The sequence below is a fragment of the Athene noctua genome, chromosome 11 (assembly GCF_965140245.1).
Source record: "Athene noctua chromosome 11, bAthNoc1.hap1.1, whole genome shotgun sequence".
Classification (NCBI taxonomy): domain Eukaryota; kingdom Metazoa; phylum Chordata; class Aves; order Strigiformes; family Strigidae; genus Athene; species Athene noctua.
Window position 1 is genome coordinate 5,384,403 of NC_134047.1, and position 18,786 is coordinate 5,403,188.

Consider the following 18,786-nt stretch of genomic DNA (forward strand, 5'->3'; position numbering starts at 1 on the left):
GAAGCTGCAGGGAAGGTAGGGCAGGGAAAAGGAACGAAAAGCAGCCGTGGTGAGAGCAGCCAGGGACACAGGGCACTACCTAGACTGTAGTCACTGGGTGACCTGAGGAGAGCGCGCACGTGTGTGTGTGTGCAAATATTTAATTTTTACCATTAAATTGAAGCTTTCAAAATGATACTTGTTTTCTCACAAAGTCTAGTTTGTTCTGGTTTTTAAATAAAGTCTTTAGTTATAGAAGAGGTGATGTACAATAAGGATATAACCCCCCATTTATTTCCCACATAAAAAACACCACAAAAGATAAGTCTGACATGTCTTATTAGTCAGTTTGTTTTATTTGGTGTTTTCCGTTGGCAGTCAAATTCTGTTTTTTACCCTCATGATCCTTACATGCACATTAGCAAAATTAATTTTATTTTCTTACAGATTAACGTTCATCTTTCATTGGGTAGAGATCACTTCTGCATCAGCAAACAATATGCCTTGCTTTTAAGTGAGAACTTCACTCAAAAGAAAGGATTCTCTAATTTCACAATACTGTGTCTGAACTTCGTTTATTCCTGAACTTCCTCTGTTGCAGAAGCATATTTTTGAAGCCTTAGCCTGTCGACTCATCCTTTTCAGAATTTGAAATGGCATTTGAAATGGACTAATTCCATTTTTATCACAACAAATGAGTCGTTAAGAATTACAATATAGCACTTGTAAGGGGTCTTTAGTGGGGTTGCATGAAAATGACTGAGTTTATAGTGCCAAAAAAATCTGAAATTCATGTCAGAGTATTCTCAACTGAAGAATCTAAACCGAAGAAAGTACTACAGTATTGCTAAATCTCAGGTGAAGAAACTACTCCAGTATTGCCAAAGGAAAATGCAGGTAATTGATAGAAGAAGCAACAGGAAAAGAGCTAGATAAATTCTTTCTGTTCTCTGTAATTGAGAAACCTTTTCTGAATTTTATTAAAAATAGCTTTAGTTAAGCTAAAGTGAGGTGTGGTAAGAGAAAGCTCACAACAGGTAGTACATAAACTCTCAGGACAGCTGTATATATAGTTTTTGGACTCATGAAAAAAATAAATCCCAGTTTTCCAGTGGTTTACGACCTTTTTATATAAAGAAGGATGAGAAAGTTCATACCATGCATATAGAACCTACGTGCAGGATTTTTAGAAATTCCATATCCAATTTTAAAGAGAATAGATACTAATTAAATGAAAGTAGTTTGAGAGGTCAGTGCTGGGTCGGTTGTTTCAGAACTTGGATCACTACTGGGAAAGTACACAGGAATCCTCTCAGTTGCTACAATGCCTGAAATATAGATGATGTATAAAGTCCCTGCTTCTCAGAGACTGCTCTGACAGTTCGGATGGAGAAGGAGGCAGACTGCAGTAAAAAGCAATCTGAGCCTTTACTGACATTTAACACATGAAGACTTAGACTTCTGTCCAGTTTTGAAGAGAAGACCGAGTTTAACTTCTTTATTGCGGTATTTGTCAATATTTTCCTATTTGAAATCCTAGAGAAAGAGATCTTGGATTCTGTTACTGTGAATTTTTGAAAAAGTGCTCCCTTTCAGTGTGCATTTGCGGTTTTCCACATACATAGAGATTACACTAAGGTCTAAGTATTCAGCAAAGTCACAGAAAAGGCCTTGAGGAAAGGAGCAACTTCTGAGTTCTGGGTGGGTTTTTTTCAGTGAAACAGCTTTGCGCTTTTTTTTTTTTTTTTTTTTTTAACTGCAGTTTTTAGACATGTCTTTCTCCTGTGCTCTAGTGTAAGAGTTTCCCACAGGAGGGGTAGGTGTTATATTCTTTAAGCAATGCTGGACACTCCATTGCACTGTCCACTAGACAAACAGGGAGGGCACAGTCGTAGAAATGCAATAAAAGTGATGATGTGCATCTACAGAAAACACAGTCATCTGCAAAACGAGAAATGGAATTCTGGTCACTTGATCTAAGCTAGGAAAACAGCTCCTAGGGATCATCACTGCCACGTTGTAACATTTCATCTACAGTAACTTTCTAAAAAAAAATTTTTTATGCTACAGCTTTCAAATGTGTTCAGTTAAGAAAGAAAAAGAGGCGCTGGTGCTTGGGAAGGGAGATGATACACAAACTTCATTGGCATCTGAGCTCCTGCACGTGATGATCCAGATCCTGCAGACCGTGCTTCCTCCATGAAAACCCTTCTCTGGGAGTCAGCAAACACAAAGTGATCCCATCTCTAGTTCCTCTGCTGCCGCTCTCTAAGCAGCCACTAATTAAATATTTCTGTTTTCTAATCCAAACACATTCATAAAACAAAGCAGCAGTAGTTTGCAGCAGTATTGTTGTAGCCTAAGTGTTCTGAATACATGTGAGGCACCATATATCCCTAGAACTCCTCTTCCTCATAAAACACTGTAGCTGTTCTGCTAGAGCTAGTGTAAGGCTTTAAAAATGCAAGTGTTAAAAAGAGCGTAAAGAATTGTGCAGCTATTGCAAAATACTTAACCATGTTACTAGACAATTTCCTTTCAAATGGAGCTGTTAGGCAGCAATGCTCCGAGGCTGATTCACCTCCTGGCAAGGCCTTCCGTAAGTAAGTCATGTCTACCTGAAAGCTGTGAATTTGTACATCAGACTGAAAGGCTTTTTTTTTTTTTTTTTTACACACATTCACAAAATATGGGATTTGCAAAACAGTACAAAATGCACACATTTCAGGTTTATATATAAATAGTGAGTACCTCTTGCACCACGTAAAGTGAGTTTTCCTTCGCTTGACAGCATGCTTTTTAAGCAATCATGGATTTGGATAAATGTATAGGAAAGTGGCAGTATCCACATTTTAGCAGCAGTAAAGAAGGGTTAGGGAGGGATTAGAAAGAAACACAAATTCTTGCAAGACAGTGAAGGTCAGGTCTTGATACTGGTTTCCCGCTGAAGAGGGCTGTGGTGGCGGCAGCCCTGTGTCCTGCCGAGCGCCACGCGCAGCCACGTGCGTCCCAGGAAGCTGGAGGAACCCCACACAGGACGGGGATGGAGGACCCATCCTCTTGCGTGATTCTGCCTTTTTTTAAAGGTTAGTCGGTGACACAAAGGATGAAGCTTTAGGTCTTTTTTCTGCCTGGGGTGCCAGGGAGTGCTCTAAATACTTGCTGGTAAAAGGAGAAGATGGGGGGCTGCATCTTGCTAAGCTTGACTCCTCTGGTAGCAAGTGATAAGGTCTTAATGGATACCAACTTTGGTTGTTTTCTTTTGGGTTAAACCTGTAATTTGTTCTAGTGTGAATGAGATCTGAACCTGTCCTTGAAAACATCCAAACACAGACAGTTTTCACTTCAGTGACAACACAGGTATCTCATGTCACACAAACTATCGCTTGGCACCTTCAGCTCCATTCTGATCTCTAGCATAGCCAAGCGTTCAGAGGGGATTTGCTAGAAGTGGACACTGCACACACTGCCATTGCTTGTATTTATGACTTGGTGTGAAAATCAGGTCCTTTTATTTGGTTAGAAGCCCAGTGCTGTGGAAGCACCCTCAGCTCCTGCCTTTGGAGCAGGGACTCACCTGCCTCAGCCCGAGGCCACCCCAGGACCTAACCCATAGGCACTTCAGTGGTGGGGGCAGCTACGCTAAGGACTGCCATCTCCCCTCAGGAGATGAGCAGTTTTCATCACCACCCTTGGGTGCCCACAGCTGATGGCAGAAGTTGGCTGGAGGTGCTTTACAAAGGGCTTTGAATGGTTCGCTTTGGATTGCTGTGTACAGGCACTTCACTGTCCTCACCCCTGTAACCTCCTCTGCTCCTTGAAAAAGATCTTGTCCCTAATTGAAAATTGACCACGACTGAAGCACCTTCTGTTGGTTTGCATACAAGTGGACATCAAACCTACAATATTACTTAAATGTAAACATACCTCTTTTGCAAAAACAAAAAAACCCAAAATGTAGCACCTCTCTAACCCTAAAGCCTAGAGCAATAAGAAGCCAGTTCAAGCCTAAGTACACATTAAATAGCTTTGGAGTCAAATTAAATAAAAAGCAAAATTACAAGCATGTAAGATCTCCATTTGCTGCTGACTGTTTTCTAGCCCCAGGTCATGCTTTATATCTTCGCACTGTCTTGTTTTGGTGGTTCTGCTGACTGTGTTTCCAGTACAGAATATTTAACTAGGAAGAAAGGAAAAAAAAAAAAATCATGAATACAATAGCACACGATGGAACCAGAGTGCAAGCAACAGCTGCCTGGTACTGGTTGGTTGTATGTGACATTGGAAGAGCCTTTGCAGCAGCCTTGATTATCTGTCAGTGAAAGAAGGATCACGCTTTTCTTGTATAAGACACTCTTGATGGCTGAAAACATGAAAGCTAAATATTAACTGCCATCGTTTGCAGCATGAGCTCCTTGGTCTCACCATGGCTTTCCTTTGTGTGCAGTGAAGGGGGAGAAGCACTGTGGTGGGTGTTTCACAAAAAGCTGAAGCACCACCTAAGTGGTGTCTTCATCAAAGAGACAGGCAGCTCAGTACAGCACGAGGGACTGACTTACTTTAAGAGAGTCCTTCAGAAAAGCTGCTTTTGTGGCTGGATGCGGACAGGGTAAGGAATGCAAGGTTCTCACCTTGGGGTTCCTCGCTTACAACAGCTTCCATGTTTTCTCCTTTCACATATTCCGAGTTAAGTCCCTCTGAGAAGTAACAATAAAGAGAGTAAAGTGGGAGGGTAGAAAGTAAAAATTATTTGCTTTGATGCCTTAAAAACTCTGGTAATGGGCCCATCTGCTGTAAAAGCTAACATGCCTTTTTGCAACCTCCTCTGCATTAACAGCAGTACAAAAACATCAGTAAACCATAAACAGTGCGGAGAAAGCCTTGCCGGAGCCGGATTTTCAAGTGACCGTGGAGGCTTGCCTTGAAGGCACAGCTGCTAACAGCAGCCCTTTTTTCTGAGTCTCTTGCTTCATCTTTCTCACGCAAGGCAGCAAGGCTAATTGCTGTGCCAAGGGGCTCGGCTACAAGTGCAGGGACTAGGTAACGCCTGGCGGAGGGGACCGCTGTGCGGCAGGGGCTGCCTCCACGCCTCGGTGGATGGTGCAGTTCCCGTTAAAAGCTTAAGTTATGCAGAGCTGCAAGAAGCAGTTTAGAGCAGGGCTGTGGTAATGAAGCAGGATCCCCGTGGGATGTCAAATTCTGAATAAGTTCCTTAAATGCAAAGTAGTTTCCAATGTTTGCAACGAATGCGGCCCAGAGGAAGGGGCACGGCTGGGCGCTGCCGGGCAGGCGGGTGGCTGCAGGGTGGCAGCAAGGGGCTGGGGGGGGCTCCGCTCGCCCTGCTTCAGGTCAGAGCTGAAGAAGATTGAGTTAAGACTGCCTGGGGTGCGCCACTGACCTCAGCCACGCTCTCCAGCTTCTCTAAAGGCCCTCTTTGGGGAGAGGCAGAGATGGGAGTGCTGTGCTGAGTGCTGTGTCCCGTTAGGGAGGGACCAGGGGTGGGGTGGGGGCCGTGCTGGCTGGCAGAGGCAGGCTGAGGCAACCCACGCTGCAGCCACGCAAGACCCCTCTTTTTAGGCATCTAAACTTTATGTGCATCTAAAGGCAGCGCCAAGCACGACAGCGACCTGCTGTGCTTCACCACTGGGTTTTCAAGGGGCTCATTCGTATCTCACAGGGAAAAAGGGAAACGGGGAACAGTGCTGGGCCAGGGCAACGCAGCATGGTGGGAGCCCTCGTACAGCAGTGGGGCAGCTGCTGCCTTCAAAGCACGGGAGAGAATTAAGTTTCTGCAACTGGCTAAAAGCCACCCATCACACCCCATGCCAGCACAGACGCTGCAGTCTGCGGCCGGCCAAGCCGTGGAGGCAGGAGAGGAGCTGCTGGAGCAGCACTGACAGCTCCATCCTGCCCGGGCACAGCAAGTGGCCCGGGGCAAGGGGACCAGAGAGGCTGAGCCATAGCCCAGGGCTAGTGAGCAGGAGACGTGCTGTAAGAAAAGAAAGTGGGATAAAGAATCTTTTCATTCTTACACACATCCTTTAGAGGAATCGGCAAATGCTCATCAGAAGAGGCTCAAAAAGAAGAAATGGAGCCGCAGCCTGGCCACCACAGACGGATGGCTGGGCGAGAGAAAAAGCTGAGCCTGTTCCTCTGTGCTTCAACGAGTGGTCATTACACACCACTGCTGCCTCCCCCAAGACATGTGTTTTGCTGGGATAACACCAAACGCAATTTATGTTTTTCAATAAAAAGCCACTTTTGCAGTGGCTGACGGCTCTTAGATTTCTGTCATGCATTGCAATGCATCTAAGGCCTGACATTAGCCCAGCATGCCATGTCTGATGGCTTAAATTAATCCTCCTTTATAATTAACTTTAATTTCCTGCCGCTTTTCTGCGGCTTTGTGTCTCTCAGCTTCCCCCTCATCAAAGCCCTTACTCTTTTTTTTTTTTAATTATTTATTCTTGCCAAAATATCATTTAAGTGGGGGGAATATACAAGGGTGTTTCATTCCATCACATTCATTTGACTTTTCCTGCTGATCTAATTTACCAAAATGCTCCTGTTTGTTTCAGGCACAACTGGGAAAATAGCACGATTCCAGCAGAAATTTCCAATCCCAAACACCCTTCCCCCAACATAAAGGAGATTCGCAGGAGATTTCATTTGATTAATTTAAAAAGAACTTTTTCCAGCTGTTTGCCACCACCCCAGGAGGTGTGCAGGAGCCCACCATGGCCAAGCCAGTGCTGTGGGGAGAGCCAAGACCACTCCTGCGGCGCTTACACCCAGCAACTTCATGGGACAACTCCTGCAAATGGCTCTTCCTGGGAATAGATTCTTTGCTGCTTAATTTGCACTTAATTGCAGTGATTGCTGTACTACGCTACCTCGGGCTGCCACAGTTGCAGAGGTTTGCTGTGCTTCCCTTGCTGCTGCCTGGTGAGTTTTTACCTCTTGCTGAGATTCTGGGTGGGTTTTGGTTTGTTTGTTTTGGGGGTGGGGTGGTTTTTTCCACATTTACCCTGTCTGGTGTCAGTGGTTTTGTCTTTGGCTGTGGCTGTGTGCAGGGGGCTGTGCGCAGCCGTGCGGTGGCACCGGGTCCTGGGGCCGGTGCTGCTGGGGGGCTCCTGCCTGTGCAATGCCCGGGGGGGGTCAAGAGCCCATGGCTGGGGCTGTGCTCTGCCAGCTCCGGGTCACTGGACGCCTGGTAACCCCCTCCTGTCTCCAGACTGGAAAATGGCAGCGGGGTTCAGGGGACAAATAGGTGGGTGCTTGCTGTGTCCCCGAGGCGCTCAGGGGGCACTTACGCTGGATGCTGAAGCAGAACTTCTTCTGCTGGTAGGAGATGTAGCTGGAGACGGCCCCGATGAGCGCCATGGCCAGGGCGCTGGCGATGCCGGCGATTGTCCCGGTCTCAGCCACTCTGCCTGTGAGGCACAGAGAAAGCGGGGTGATGGGCCACAGGGGCACATGCACCACCCATCCCACTCCACCATCTCACTGCTGACCCCGTGGTCATGGTGGTACCTACCTCCATTGTAGTCGCTATCGGTGCTGCCTCCAGCACCTGCAAAAGACACAAGCCTGTCACAGTGGCCCTGCACTTCGCTGCTCCCCCTGCCACCATGCTGGGTAGCCTGGGGGGGGGCATGCAGGGGAGAGGTGGCAACGTGGCCCCAGCAGCACCCCTGGGCTGGGGGCAAGCGTGGGACCCCGTGGGGCACACTGTTGCCCCACACCTCCTCCTGGCTGCCCAGGGCGGTTCATCATTGCTTCTTGGAGGGGTTTGAAGCTGCTTCTCTCTCTCGCTGCTTGTGCTTGGGGGGAGCTTTGGGGAAGCCTCCACAGGGGACACCTTTGCCTTGCATGACAGTTAACCTCACCTCCACCCCATGCTGCTCTCAGTGTAAAAATTGGATAAATAAAACGCTGTCAGATAGTTACACAGCATACTTGTGCTGTCACAGGGAGGTGACTGGCTAAGCTCCATAATGTCAGGGAATCTTCACTTGGCTTGAAGTCTATTTTAAAATCACCTTCCCTGGAGAAACTGGGCTGGGAGGAGAAGCTGCTCCTGCTGGAAGCTGCAGTCCTTACCAAGTCACTTACATCCTGAATTTATGGAAGCAGGTCAGCATTGTATTAATGCCTCCGATGCTGTTTGTCCTTGGCACAGGGATTCATTAAATGTTGATTGGGCTTGTGGTGGTGTTCAGCTCTTTACTCAAGTGCTTTTAATATTTAATGCTGTGAATCCTTGCAAATGTTTAAGCTTATCCGATTGTTGCTGGTTTTCCTCCTTGTTTCAACCATTGGTGGTCACATGGTGGAAGGCAAATGAAGGCTTGTGCCCTCTCATGGCACAGGGGCAGGCATCTGCTTTCAGGGTGGATGGGGAGATATGGGTCCTGTCTGCCCTGGTGGCAGCTGGAGCTGCAGAGCCTCCACGGGATCAAAAATAAGCACCTCCAACCACTGGCATGAGGTGTGACCATGGAGGCCAAAACCCACATGTTCCCCTTTCCCCACACGTGTGCCCCCATTGGGAAGGTGAGCACTGCTCTGAGGTGGTTTATAGGAGTTGGGCCAGTATGGTGATTATTGCCTGAGCTGTGACACAGGTCTACACTTACCTTTCTTCTTGTCTGGACTGTAACCACCATCCACGATGCTGGCCAGGTCATCATCTGAAAATCCTTTAAAAATAATAGGAACAAATGGTGGTTGGCTCCTGAAGGGACACACAGCCCTGCCATGAGGTAGTGGCCTCATGTGTGCTCCTCTCAACCTGCATAAAGCCAAACTCGCCCAGCAAAACACCAAAGCTGCCTTCCTGGGAGGTCAAATGCAGCCAGAGCTGCCTAGAAAACAACAGGAAGGAAATAGTGTGTGGCTTGCTTGGGATGAGAGGACTCCCAAAAACTGAGTGCTCTTGGATGGGCAGGGCCTGGAAATGGGACTTTTGGGGGATTCTGGGCAGCAGTCCCCTGCGAGCATCACACACCCAGGGTGGGACTGGCCTGCAAACTCCCGCTCCTGGGGAAATGTTCCTCTGCTGGGAAGATGGAGGCTGCTCTATTCATTTGAAAATAGCCAGAGAGTTTTAGAGAAAATATTCAAGAGCTGTGGTGGCTTTCTGTGCAGGAAGACCCAGAGCAGGGTTTTGCACACCCATTTAAACCAGCGGATCCCAGTCAGCCATCTGTTCCATCCCCAGTGAGAACAGGGACCAGTCAATAAGCAGATCTGATTCTCTCACAATTACCAGATGTTAACAAAATATTTAACCCCAAATTATTTTAAGCTCATAAAAGAGGTAATAATTGACTAGCTTGAAAGAAATACCCCTGAATCAGAGTTTAAATACTACTGTATTTTTTTTTTTAACTGAAATACTGATGTATTTCATAGAATTATAGAATGGTTTGGGTTGGAAGGGACGTCAAAGCTCATCTAGTTCCACCACCCCTGCCATGGGCAGGGACACCTTCCACCAGCCCAGGTTGCCCAAAGCCCCGTCCAACCTGGCCTTGAACCCTTCCAGGGAGGGGGCAGCCACAGCTTCTCTGGGCAACCTGTGCCAGGGCCTCACCACCCTCACAGGGAAGAATTTCTTCCTTATATCTAATCTAAATCTGCCCTCTTTCAATTTACAACTGTTACCCCTTGTCCCCTCATTCCCTGACAAAGAGTCCCCTCCCCACCTTTCCTGTAGCCCCTTTAAGCACTGGAAGCCGCTCTAAGGTCTCCCCAGAGCCTTCTCTTCCCCAGCTGAACACCCCCAACTCTCTCAGCCTGTCCTCACAGGGGAGGTGCTCCAGCCCCTGATCATCTTCGTGGCCTCCTCTGGACACGCTCGAGCAGGTCCATGTCCTTCTGATGTTGGGGCCCCAGAGCTGGACACAGCACTGCAGGTGGGGTCTCACAAGAGCAGAGCAGAGGGGGGAGAATCTCCTCCCTGTACCTGCTGCCCACACTGCTCTGGATGCAGCCCAGGACATGGTGGCACTTAGGAGTTCATGAAATGTTTTGGCTGCCGAGCCTCGGCTGGCAGTGGAGGAGGGGGGAAGAAGCCGTTTGTGTGTGCAGTGGCCGTGCTGCCAGCAACCAGTGAGCCCCTGGCAGCGCCGGCCAGGCCTGGGCCCTGCGGGCAGGGACCTGACTCTCTTCCCTCCCAGAGGGACAGAGCAGCCCCGGTGGAAGAACTGAGCACAGCATGTCTCGCTACAGTTGAAGAAGTTATCTCCGACACGGTTGCGGTGGCAATGTTTAACTCGTGCAGGATAGGTGCAGAGAAACACGATCTGGGAATCAGCAGGTGAAGGAGTGGAGGTGTGGAACCCCTCAGCCCTGGCCCCAGATGGAGCCTCGGGGCTCAGCAAGGAGTGTGATGGGAGAAGAGACCCAATGCCAAGCCAGCAAAAGGCTCCTTCTCCGATGCTGTGCTTTAGGAAGGGCTACCTTTGCCTTAAGGCAGTCTCTTCCAGGCTGTTATTCACCAGCTTACCACAAAAAAACAGATTTATGGGCTTAGTAATGAGTATAAAAAGAAAAAAATCCCTGACTATGCCAGAACCTGGAGAGGTCCCAGGCAGTCCAGGGCGCAGCAATGCTGGGGCAACACGTGTGCTGGTTTGTGACTGGTGCCACGTTCCAGCAGTTCAACACCTCAACCTTTCCTGCAGGAGTCTGAAACCTCAACAAGCCCAGAATATCAAAGTGCAGACAAGTCACCTAGTTAATACAATCTAATAAAATATCTGACTATTAATTACATGTGTGAGCAGGGTATACAGCCATCTCGACATCAATAAACTAGCCGTGCAAAGTCTGTTTTCTAGCTCAAGTGCTCAAGGGAACAATCCTTGTAGACAAATGATTCATTCACTGGAGTATTTTAGAAATGGAAAAAAAATCTCCCAGCCCATAGCGTATGTTATGCCAGGACTAAAGCCTGCTCTAGATTTATGTCTTGGCAATGACTGCGAACCCCAACAGCACATGCCCTCGGTTAAATAGCTGTCAGGTACGGGGACGAGGGGGAACTTAACACAATCACCACAATTTAATGGGTCAGAAGAGACCCTGGGAAAGAAACTTGCAGACAGGCAACAGGTCGTTAGGCAGAGCCCCTCTCTGCCAAGGTCCGCTGAGGAGCGGGCTCCTTCCCTTACTGCGTCCCCAGAGGAAGGGGCTGTGCTGCTGCGGAAACATCCCCCTCCTTGGCACGGGCAGGGGCAGCGGGGTGCTGGGTGCAGGCAGCCACCCTGGATGAGGCAGTGCTTCTGTTTCTCCTTGCCCCCTCGCTTGGTGGGGATGGGGAGAGCCTGTTCCCTGAGGGGCTGGGGGGACCTCCTGCAGGTCCCAGGGGACAGCAAGGCTGGTGGCACGCAGAACCGAGAGGGGAAGTCAACGTACCTTCACCTGGCCTTACGTCCGGCCTCCCAGAATCTTTCCCATCGTTCTTATCATCAAGGGCATCAGCCAAGTCAAGATCCATAGAATTCTTTGCTAGAAAACAACGTGGAGGTTAGCAGTGCTAGCCACAGGCTGGGGAACTCTGCAATTAATTAATTAATCAAGGAAATGTTTGGCTTTGCCAGAAAAAAGTGCTGGTGAAAGAGATGAAGTCCCCAACACAAGCATCTCCCGGTTTCACTATGCAGCGTCATGGCAGATCTTCCAAACCCATCTCGTTTTGTGTGCCGCTGTGGTGAGAAATGTCATGTTCTTCCCGCAGAAAGTCTCGCGCCGTGACTCAAGCGCCAGGCAATCTGATAAATCAAGCCGGGTAGAAAAGGTCAGAGCCAAACGGGCGGTCCCGAGGGCCCAGCCAACGGAGGGGAAGGAGGCAGCTGCGCCGCGCTGGCGTGCCGGCTGGAGCAGCCTGTGAGTTGATTGCTTGGTGTTATTCTCCTCCAGGAACCGCCCAGTTGTACCCTGAGCAGCTCAGCTCTGACATAGCAGCTATTGCCTTTGCTAAACGGCGGCTAAAACCACGGCGCAGAGCCAGCCTGAGCGCCCCAGCCCTCCCGTCAGCTCACACCTTACTTTATTCTGATCCAAAACTGGTGGTATTTTTTTTAAGCCTGGGAGCGCCTTTTGCCAAAACTCTGCCTGAGCAACAGTGCTCGGTGTCAGGGTGCCCTGAGCAACAGCCATGCCAGGGGAGGTGGGGGAATGCAAAATGGTCCAAGAGTCGACAAACCCCCAGGGAGGGCAAGGATAATGCTGAGATACCCTGTCTGCTGTGTGTTTGGGTTTTTTTGTCTAGGTGTCTCATGTGAACAAACAGACTTGAGGCTGGAAATATGGGGGCAAGGGGCAGCGCTGCTGTCCCGGCACATCCCGAAGCCTCTGCCTGTGCTGGCAGCGGAGCCGGGGCGAAGCTGTGCAGGCTGGGGAGCTCACACTCACCTGGGTTATGCTTGGGGGGGGGCCTTGTAGTTTTTGGCTGTTTGGTTGTGTGGATGACATCCCAAAAGCTGTTGTCTGAAGGGAGGGGAGAAAAAAGAGACAAAAATGATGTTACCCTCTGAAATGTGCATTTAGACAAGTGCTAGGAGGGGAACCTCCTCCCTGCAGGGAGACTGTGGCTGTGCTGGGACAGTTCAGTGCTCTGATGTCTCTACAGCTTCAGCTGCCCCTGACACTGGGGGCAACCCCCCCCCCATCAGTGCCCTGGGGATGCTCCAGCCCTCGGTGTGGGTGGTGGGGTTCCCCTGCACCCAGGGATGTGTCAGTGGGGCTTGAATTTGAGAAGGGGACAAGCAGGACTGCCAGGAAAATCCCCCCAAACATGCTGCTGGCAGAACACCTGCTCATGAGAGCTCTGCCACTGCAAGGGCAGCCCTGCACCAGCCTCCACGGCTGCCCATGCCATGCAGGAGCAGGACCAGGCACTGCTGAAAAGATACTTAAGGTTGTGCTACCTTGTCGATGAAATTCCCACCTAACAGCAGTTAACAGCTCCATCCTGGTTAAAAACTATCATAAATGCTGCTTGGTGAAGCCCCCAGTATGGCTCAGGCAGGGGTGCATGGGCAGCAAGAGAGGGAGGACAGAGGAATGCTGGTGCTGACCCTCCTGGCACGTCAGCAAGAGCCTGGAGCATCTCCTCTGCCAGCTCCACTATGGCAGCAGAGCAGGAAGAGATGGTCACCTTCTAATGTCACCTGTTGGTGGTCACCAAAACTTGCCGGAGCTCATCTGTCAACACCCGATCCCAGCCTCCTGGCTGCCGGGATGGCTCCTGATTACCTCAGGGAGTGTTTTCCCCTGTCTGGAGCCCCGAAGGTGAGCACACATACACCCTCCCGGGGTGCAGGGAGCTCTGCAGTACCTGGCTTCCCCGGCCTGGGGAAGGGCTTCGCAGTCGGCTTGGCTGGTTTGGTAGTAGTCTCCAGAGGGGTGTCAAAGTAATCAGCCAGATCAAAGCCTGTTGCAGGAGAGAAGGAGTTACTAGAACCCCCATCGTTTGTGGGGATGGTGTGAGGCTGTCGGCCTGCATCCCACACACAGCAGCTCTGTGGGTCCTGGGCAAGCAACGCTGCACCTCTGCCAGAGGCCACCAGCACCCACATCAGCACGGAGCTGAAAAGGGCGTCCAGCTGCTCTGCTGCTCGATCGCAACCATATTGCAGAGCCTTCAGATCAGCCTGGCCATCGTTTAACTCTCCTTGTCCAAGCTGTGGCTGCCACCCACCCCTAGCCAGAGCAACCCCAAAGTAATGTGTTTTGGGGAGAGACCCGCTGGTGTCCTGTGGCATCCCAAGAGACGATGCGGATGATAAAGTGCTGTGGGGATCCAAGCTGGTGGCTGGGACCCACCCTGCACGGCCGCCTGCCAGTGACCCTGGGCTGAGCAGAGCAGAGCATGCACGGGATAGGGGCCAGGGCACAGCAACCCACCACGGGAGCCCCTCGGTGCCATCACTCAACTAAAAAACACTCCCCAGGGAAGAAGGAACTTCCTGAGATGAAGCCTCGGCTTCAGCATGTGTCTGTTTCCCGGGGAGAACTTACTGGATCAAACAGCATCTTGTTTGGGCTGTGATTCAAACACTGAAGCCCTGCTTGTACTTCTGGCACTTGGCTTTTCTTGTCTCTACAAAAGACCACAGCAGCCAAGGAGCTGGACAGTCGGATTTGCTTAAATTTGTGCCAAGATCCTCATGCAGAGGTGAGCAGATTCACTTCCGAGTGCTCCCCCGCTGCAGTTTATTTCAGGCTCCTCTGGCGGGGTTGAGCAACACTCGGCTCTTGTGACCGCGCTATATTTAAGTAGGCATGTTTGGCCAGAACTGAGCCAGAGGAGCTGCCGGCAGTGAAACTGGGGTGAATCTAAGGGAGCTTCCTCAACCAGGACAGATGCTGTGGAGCCAGACAACCAGCACATCTGATGGGTACAGTCGGAGAGACATTTTCCCTGGGTGGGGAAATGTCACCAGGCTGGGCCTTTCCATGGAGCTCAGGGATATCTTGGAGTAAGAAAATGAAGGAAAATATCCTCTGGGCTCCCTCCTGGAAGGAAATCTAGCGTGTGCCATGCAGCCAGGAACAAAAAGCCCTTGTGTAGCTAAGCAGTGATTTGTGTCTTTTCCATTAGGATACTGCAAAGTGTGCAAAATTCAGCCTTGGCCATAAATGCTCCATTGCCACTTGCCTTCAGCATGGACAGAAATATCAATATTAAATTCACTTAGGCTGTATGGGAGGAGTGCACATATGCACACTGGCACCAGCTTTCTTACCCCAAAGCCTCGGGTAAGGCAGCAGCACCCAGCCACGCACATGCAGCCCATGGTGGGGCTCACACAGTTCAAAGCCCCCCCCCCCAACGCTGGAAAGCAAACCCCACACTGTGCTTAATGGAATTTATGCAAGAAGGTCTCACCTGTCCCACCTGCCGGCTTTCTGGGGCCCTTGGGAGTGGCTGTGACAAAACAGACAGGGAGGAAAATGTTAGTTGTGGGCATCACCAAAAACGTGTCACTTCTGGTTTGAGAACAAATGGCAAGGATTTCACCACAAGCTCTCCAGCTGATCACTGTTGGTCTGCATTTGTAAACCCGGAGCTCAGAGCCACGAAACCCCCACGCATGGGGCGTGTGGGCAGAGGACCAGGGCTGCCTGTGCATGAGGGCGAGCGGCTGCAGCCTGTGCAGGATGGAGCCCAGAGCTCCGCGGGGCACAGTCTGCGGCTGAACGCTGCTTCTGTGCAGGCCAGCATCCCACCAAGCGGGAAGCAGAGAGCTGTAATAAACTGCTCTGAATTAAGACTCCGGGAGACAGCACTAGAGCAAGGACACATACTGTACAGAACAGTGTGGAAAACAAGAATAAGCTGCCAATGTTTTGTTGTCCCCTGCCTGGTTAGTAGTTAAAATGACAGATGATTTCCAGCACTGCATTATGTATGGGAGGTTCCCTGTCAGCTGGAGGAATTTTGGTGACACCCTGATGCTCAGATCCTAGCTACCCTGGACACTTGTGGGCTAAAACAACCTCCAGTCAGCCTTCAGGGGGGTTGATTTATTTTTTTTTCACCCCCTGCAAACCACTATCTATTAATAGTGGCTAGCATTACCAAGTATATGAATAAATGATGAGCAAGAGTTGTGGCTGCTCTATTCCCATTAATTTCCATCTGCACCTCTGAATACCAGAGTGCTTCTGCTGGGCTTCATTTCCACTGTGCCAATATGGTTTAATGTAACCTGACTCCAGACCTTTCGTTTGCTTTTATTCCGGGGTTGATGCAGCGAGGTCCAGAGCGGGATGCAGCAGCTGGGGAGGCTGGAGGGACAGCACTGCCTCTTCCTGCCGCTCATGGCTGGGAGTCCAGCCCGGGGAAATGCTGCTTTCCCTCTGCACGGGGTGGCCGTTTGGTGTTTCTAAGCAGGTCTCCCCACATACTGTATTAAAGGGCTAAATGAGGTCAGACCTGTGACCAAGTCCATAGTCTATCCTATCCCCCTCCTGCTGAGCCTGGCACACCGCAGGAGAGATGCGCGGAGCATCCTGACTCTTTTATTCCACGTAAACTTCCAACATAACACAGCACAAGTGCTTGTGTGTTGTTAGACCATAAAGTAAGAGGTTTCAAACCCTGTTATAGCTTTCACTTAAATAATTGTAGGTGTGTTTTGTGTCATCAGAGAGGCTGGCGTGGCTTTCAGAGTGCTCCCCTCTACCACCCGGCTTGGCGCTGGCTCTGGGGACAGTCACCACGAACCGCCTGGGGAGGGATGGGCAGTGAGGGGTCCTGGGCAACGGTGTCTGCAAATCTGCCACGGCACTTCTCTGTGGCCGGGCAGCAAAGGGGAGCCAGCCACATGTCCGGGTGCAGACCACTCTTGGGCTCAGCCCCCCCACACTGGGGGGAGGTGTGTGACATGCCCTGGGGAGGGAGACACATCAGCTGCTGTGCTGGCAGTTAGGTTATCTTTTTTGGGTGTAAAATGAGAGCTGCTCCACAGAATTTCCTCCCACCAGGGTGGTGCCAGCCCCCCACCTGCCCCATGACCTTGCTGCTGTTTCCACCAGGCCTGAGGCTGAGCTCTGCCAGGCACTGCTGTCCTCTCAGTCACACAGCCCAGCCCCGACTTACATAAAAATTATATATTTCAAAGCCAAATATTAAATATCAGCATGCCAGCACCAAGGCACCCCCTTCAGAAATGAGTTTCCTGTCACTGATGGCTTACAATTGGAATTAAGTGAAGTAAAGCAGGAACCCAACGTGCCATTTGCCTTCCCCAGGCACATGTTGCAGTGGGATCAGGGAAGGACCCAGCGCTGCCCCTGCCTGGCCGGGCTCAGTGGGTTGCCCTCACCCACTGGAGAAGGAGAGTTAGCGCATTAGCTTCCAGGCAAACAGGGTCATGTCTGATGGTAGGTGTCACTAACGAATGCAAGGAAGCCAGAAGGACATGTTCAGTGTCGTTGCTATGTGAAAGCACTGGTGTGTCTCTGCAATTTGCTCACGGGAATCAGAAAGCGAAGGGCACGTGGTCAGCAACCAGCTTTTCCAGGACTATCCCCAGTCCCACCTGTGGGCAAGCCCAGACACCCCGTCTCCCTGGGCAGAGATGATGAGGTAGCCCATATCCTCCACCACCCTCCCACCAGCATTAGATCCCAAAGAACAAATTTCATCTATCTACGACTACTTGTTTTCTGCTCTTTAAAAGAATAAATAAATGTGACTTACGTCGTTTGGTGCTGAGGTCATACAGGGCATCTTCTAGGCTGAAGTCACTTGGGTCGTCCCCATGACCTGGAGACAAAGAATCAGCGCTGCTTGTACTTGCTCGGCACAAAGTAAACCACCTTTCAGTATGGTGTGGCTCGACTCGTTTGCTCAAATTGCTTTAGTTTTTAGAGGGCTTTCTGTTTTTTTCCAAGCCTGACCCATCATCAGTGATGAGGAAGGCATCAGCCTTCTCCAAATGCTGTGACTGTTAAAATTGCAGAGCAGTCATCTCTGGATTTTCCATTTGTCTGCCCTAATGGATGCGGTATAAAAACACATGCTATGCTTAAATTTGTCAAGGAGAGCCTACCAATTCATCTCTCGAGCTGCCATTCATCTGTGGCTGTGCTCACGATTATACGTTTGCTAAACACCATGAAAACATTGGGACAGCGCAGACAAATTCAGAGAAAAACAAAAAAGCCCTATGCACCTCTTCTTTGCAAGTGCCTTCCAACATCAAAGGCTCTGTATGAAAATGCTGCTGCTGGCTGCCAAGCACAACTTAGCATTTCAGAGACCGCCTGCATCATTCTGCCTTGGTAATGCAAACCAGGACCAAAGCCCCATCCCAGGGATACACCTGACAGGCAAAGGCAGATTTTTTTTGTTAGAGATGCCTCACCACAACTCCAGTCACTTTATAATATCCCGGGGATAACTCAGCGCTACGCTGTGTTCTCCTGCGATAGGGCCAGCTAATCCTTCCTTTCTCTGTCTTTTTTTTTGCATCGCATTAATTACTGTTGACTTACCCTAGTTCTGAATGTATTTGTCTTGATAAATTCATGCTTTTACATCTCAGAGCATGCTGAGTAATTAATATCCTTTGGGTTTGCTAAGTACTGCAGCACTGCAAGAGAACATTAAAATGGCTTTCCTCTTATTCCTACTGCTAAATGGATTTAGCTATTGCCACCTGAGCTCCAGCGTGCTTCATGAATAAATTTAAAGCTTTACTGACAAGGACAATAACAACGGGAAGGCACCAGTCCATCAAAAAGCAGGTATCAGCATTTCGGTGAAAAACTTCTACCGAGAGTGGTCACTAAGTACTGCAACACCTCCAGCTCCGGTTTCACTTACTCACACATCACATCTCATTTCATTTGCCATCTACTTAAATGTACACTCAGCCAACCTGAGGGTGATTTAAATGCAGGGTCTGTGGCTGGAAAGTTGCTGTGAGCTTCTCTCCCCTGGCAAAGTACTTGGCGTTAAGCTACTGCTGGGTGGGTGTGTGTAAGTAAGACACGTGCCAGCCCAGGGCCGTGTTTCTCATGGAGATGAAGGATGCCAATGCTGCCCTGTGAGCCTGGAGGAGCGGCCAGCAGTGGGCAATGCCCTGTTGAAGGTGGAGCCCAGTTACCACCGTGTGAAACCCGCAGAGCGAGGCATGCAGACGAGCCCCCTGCTCAGCACAGCAGCATGGCAGGGCTGTGCTTGGCACCCTCAGCTTGCCCACACACCCCTCTGCTCCCTTGCCAAAGTATCTGCCTCTTGGGCCTTACTGCTGGCAAATACTGGCCCTGTGAGACAGGTGA

General features: G+C 50.0%; 1 protein-coding gene across 1 annotated transcript in view; it reads right to left on the reverse strand.

The window, feature by feature from the left end:
* Window positions 1-314: 314 nt before the first annotated feature.
* Window positions 315-18,786, reverse strand: part of CD99L2 (CD99 molecule like 2) — a 34,513-nt gene continuing 16,041 nt past the window's right edge. Inside the window, exons 2-11 of the mRNA XM_074915109.1 lie at window positions 17,201-17,266; window positions 14,882-14,920; window positions 13,328-13,423; window positions 12,403-12,477; window positions 11,404-11,496; window positions 8,619-8,681; window positions 7,517-7,552; window positions 7,293-7,412; window positions 4,611-4,676; window positions 315-4,159 (exon numbers count right to left, since the gene is read on the reverse strand). Of these exons, the coding sequence (XP_074771210.1) occupies window positions 4,095-4,159; window positions 4,611-4,676; window positions 7,293-7,412; window positions 7,517-7,552; window positions 8,619-8,681; window positions 11,404-11,496; window positions 12,403-12,477; window positions 13,328-13,423; window positions 14,882-14,920; window positions 17,201-17,266 (719 nt within the window). The 3' untranslated portion in view covers window positions 315-4,094. The remainder of the gene's footprint in view (window positions 4,160-4,610; window positions 4,677-7,292; window positions 7,413-7,516; window positions 7,553-8,618; window positions 8,682-11,403; window positions 11,497-12,402; window positions 12,478-13,327; window positions 13,424-14,881; window positions 14,921-17,200; window positions 17,267-18,786) is intronic.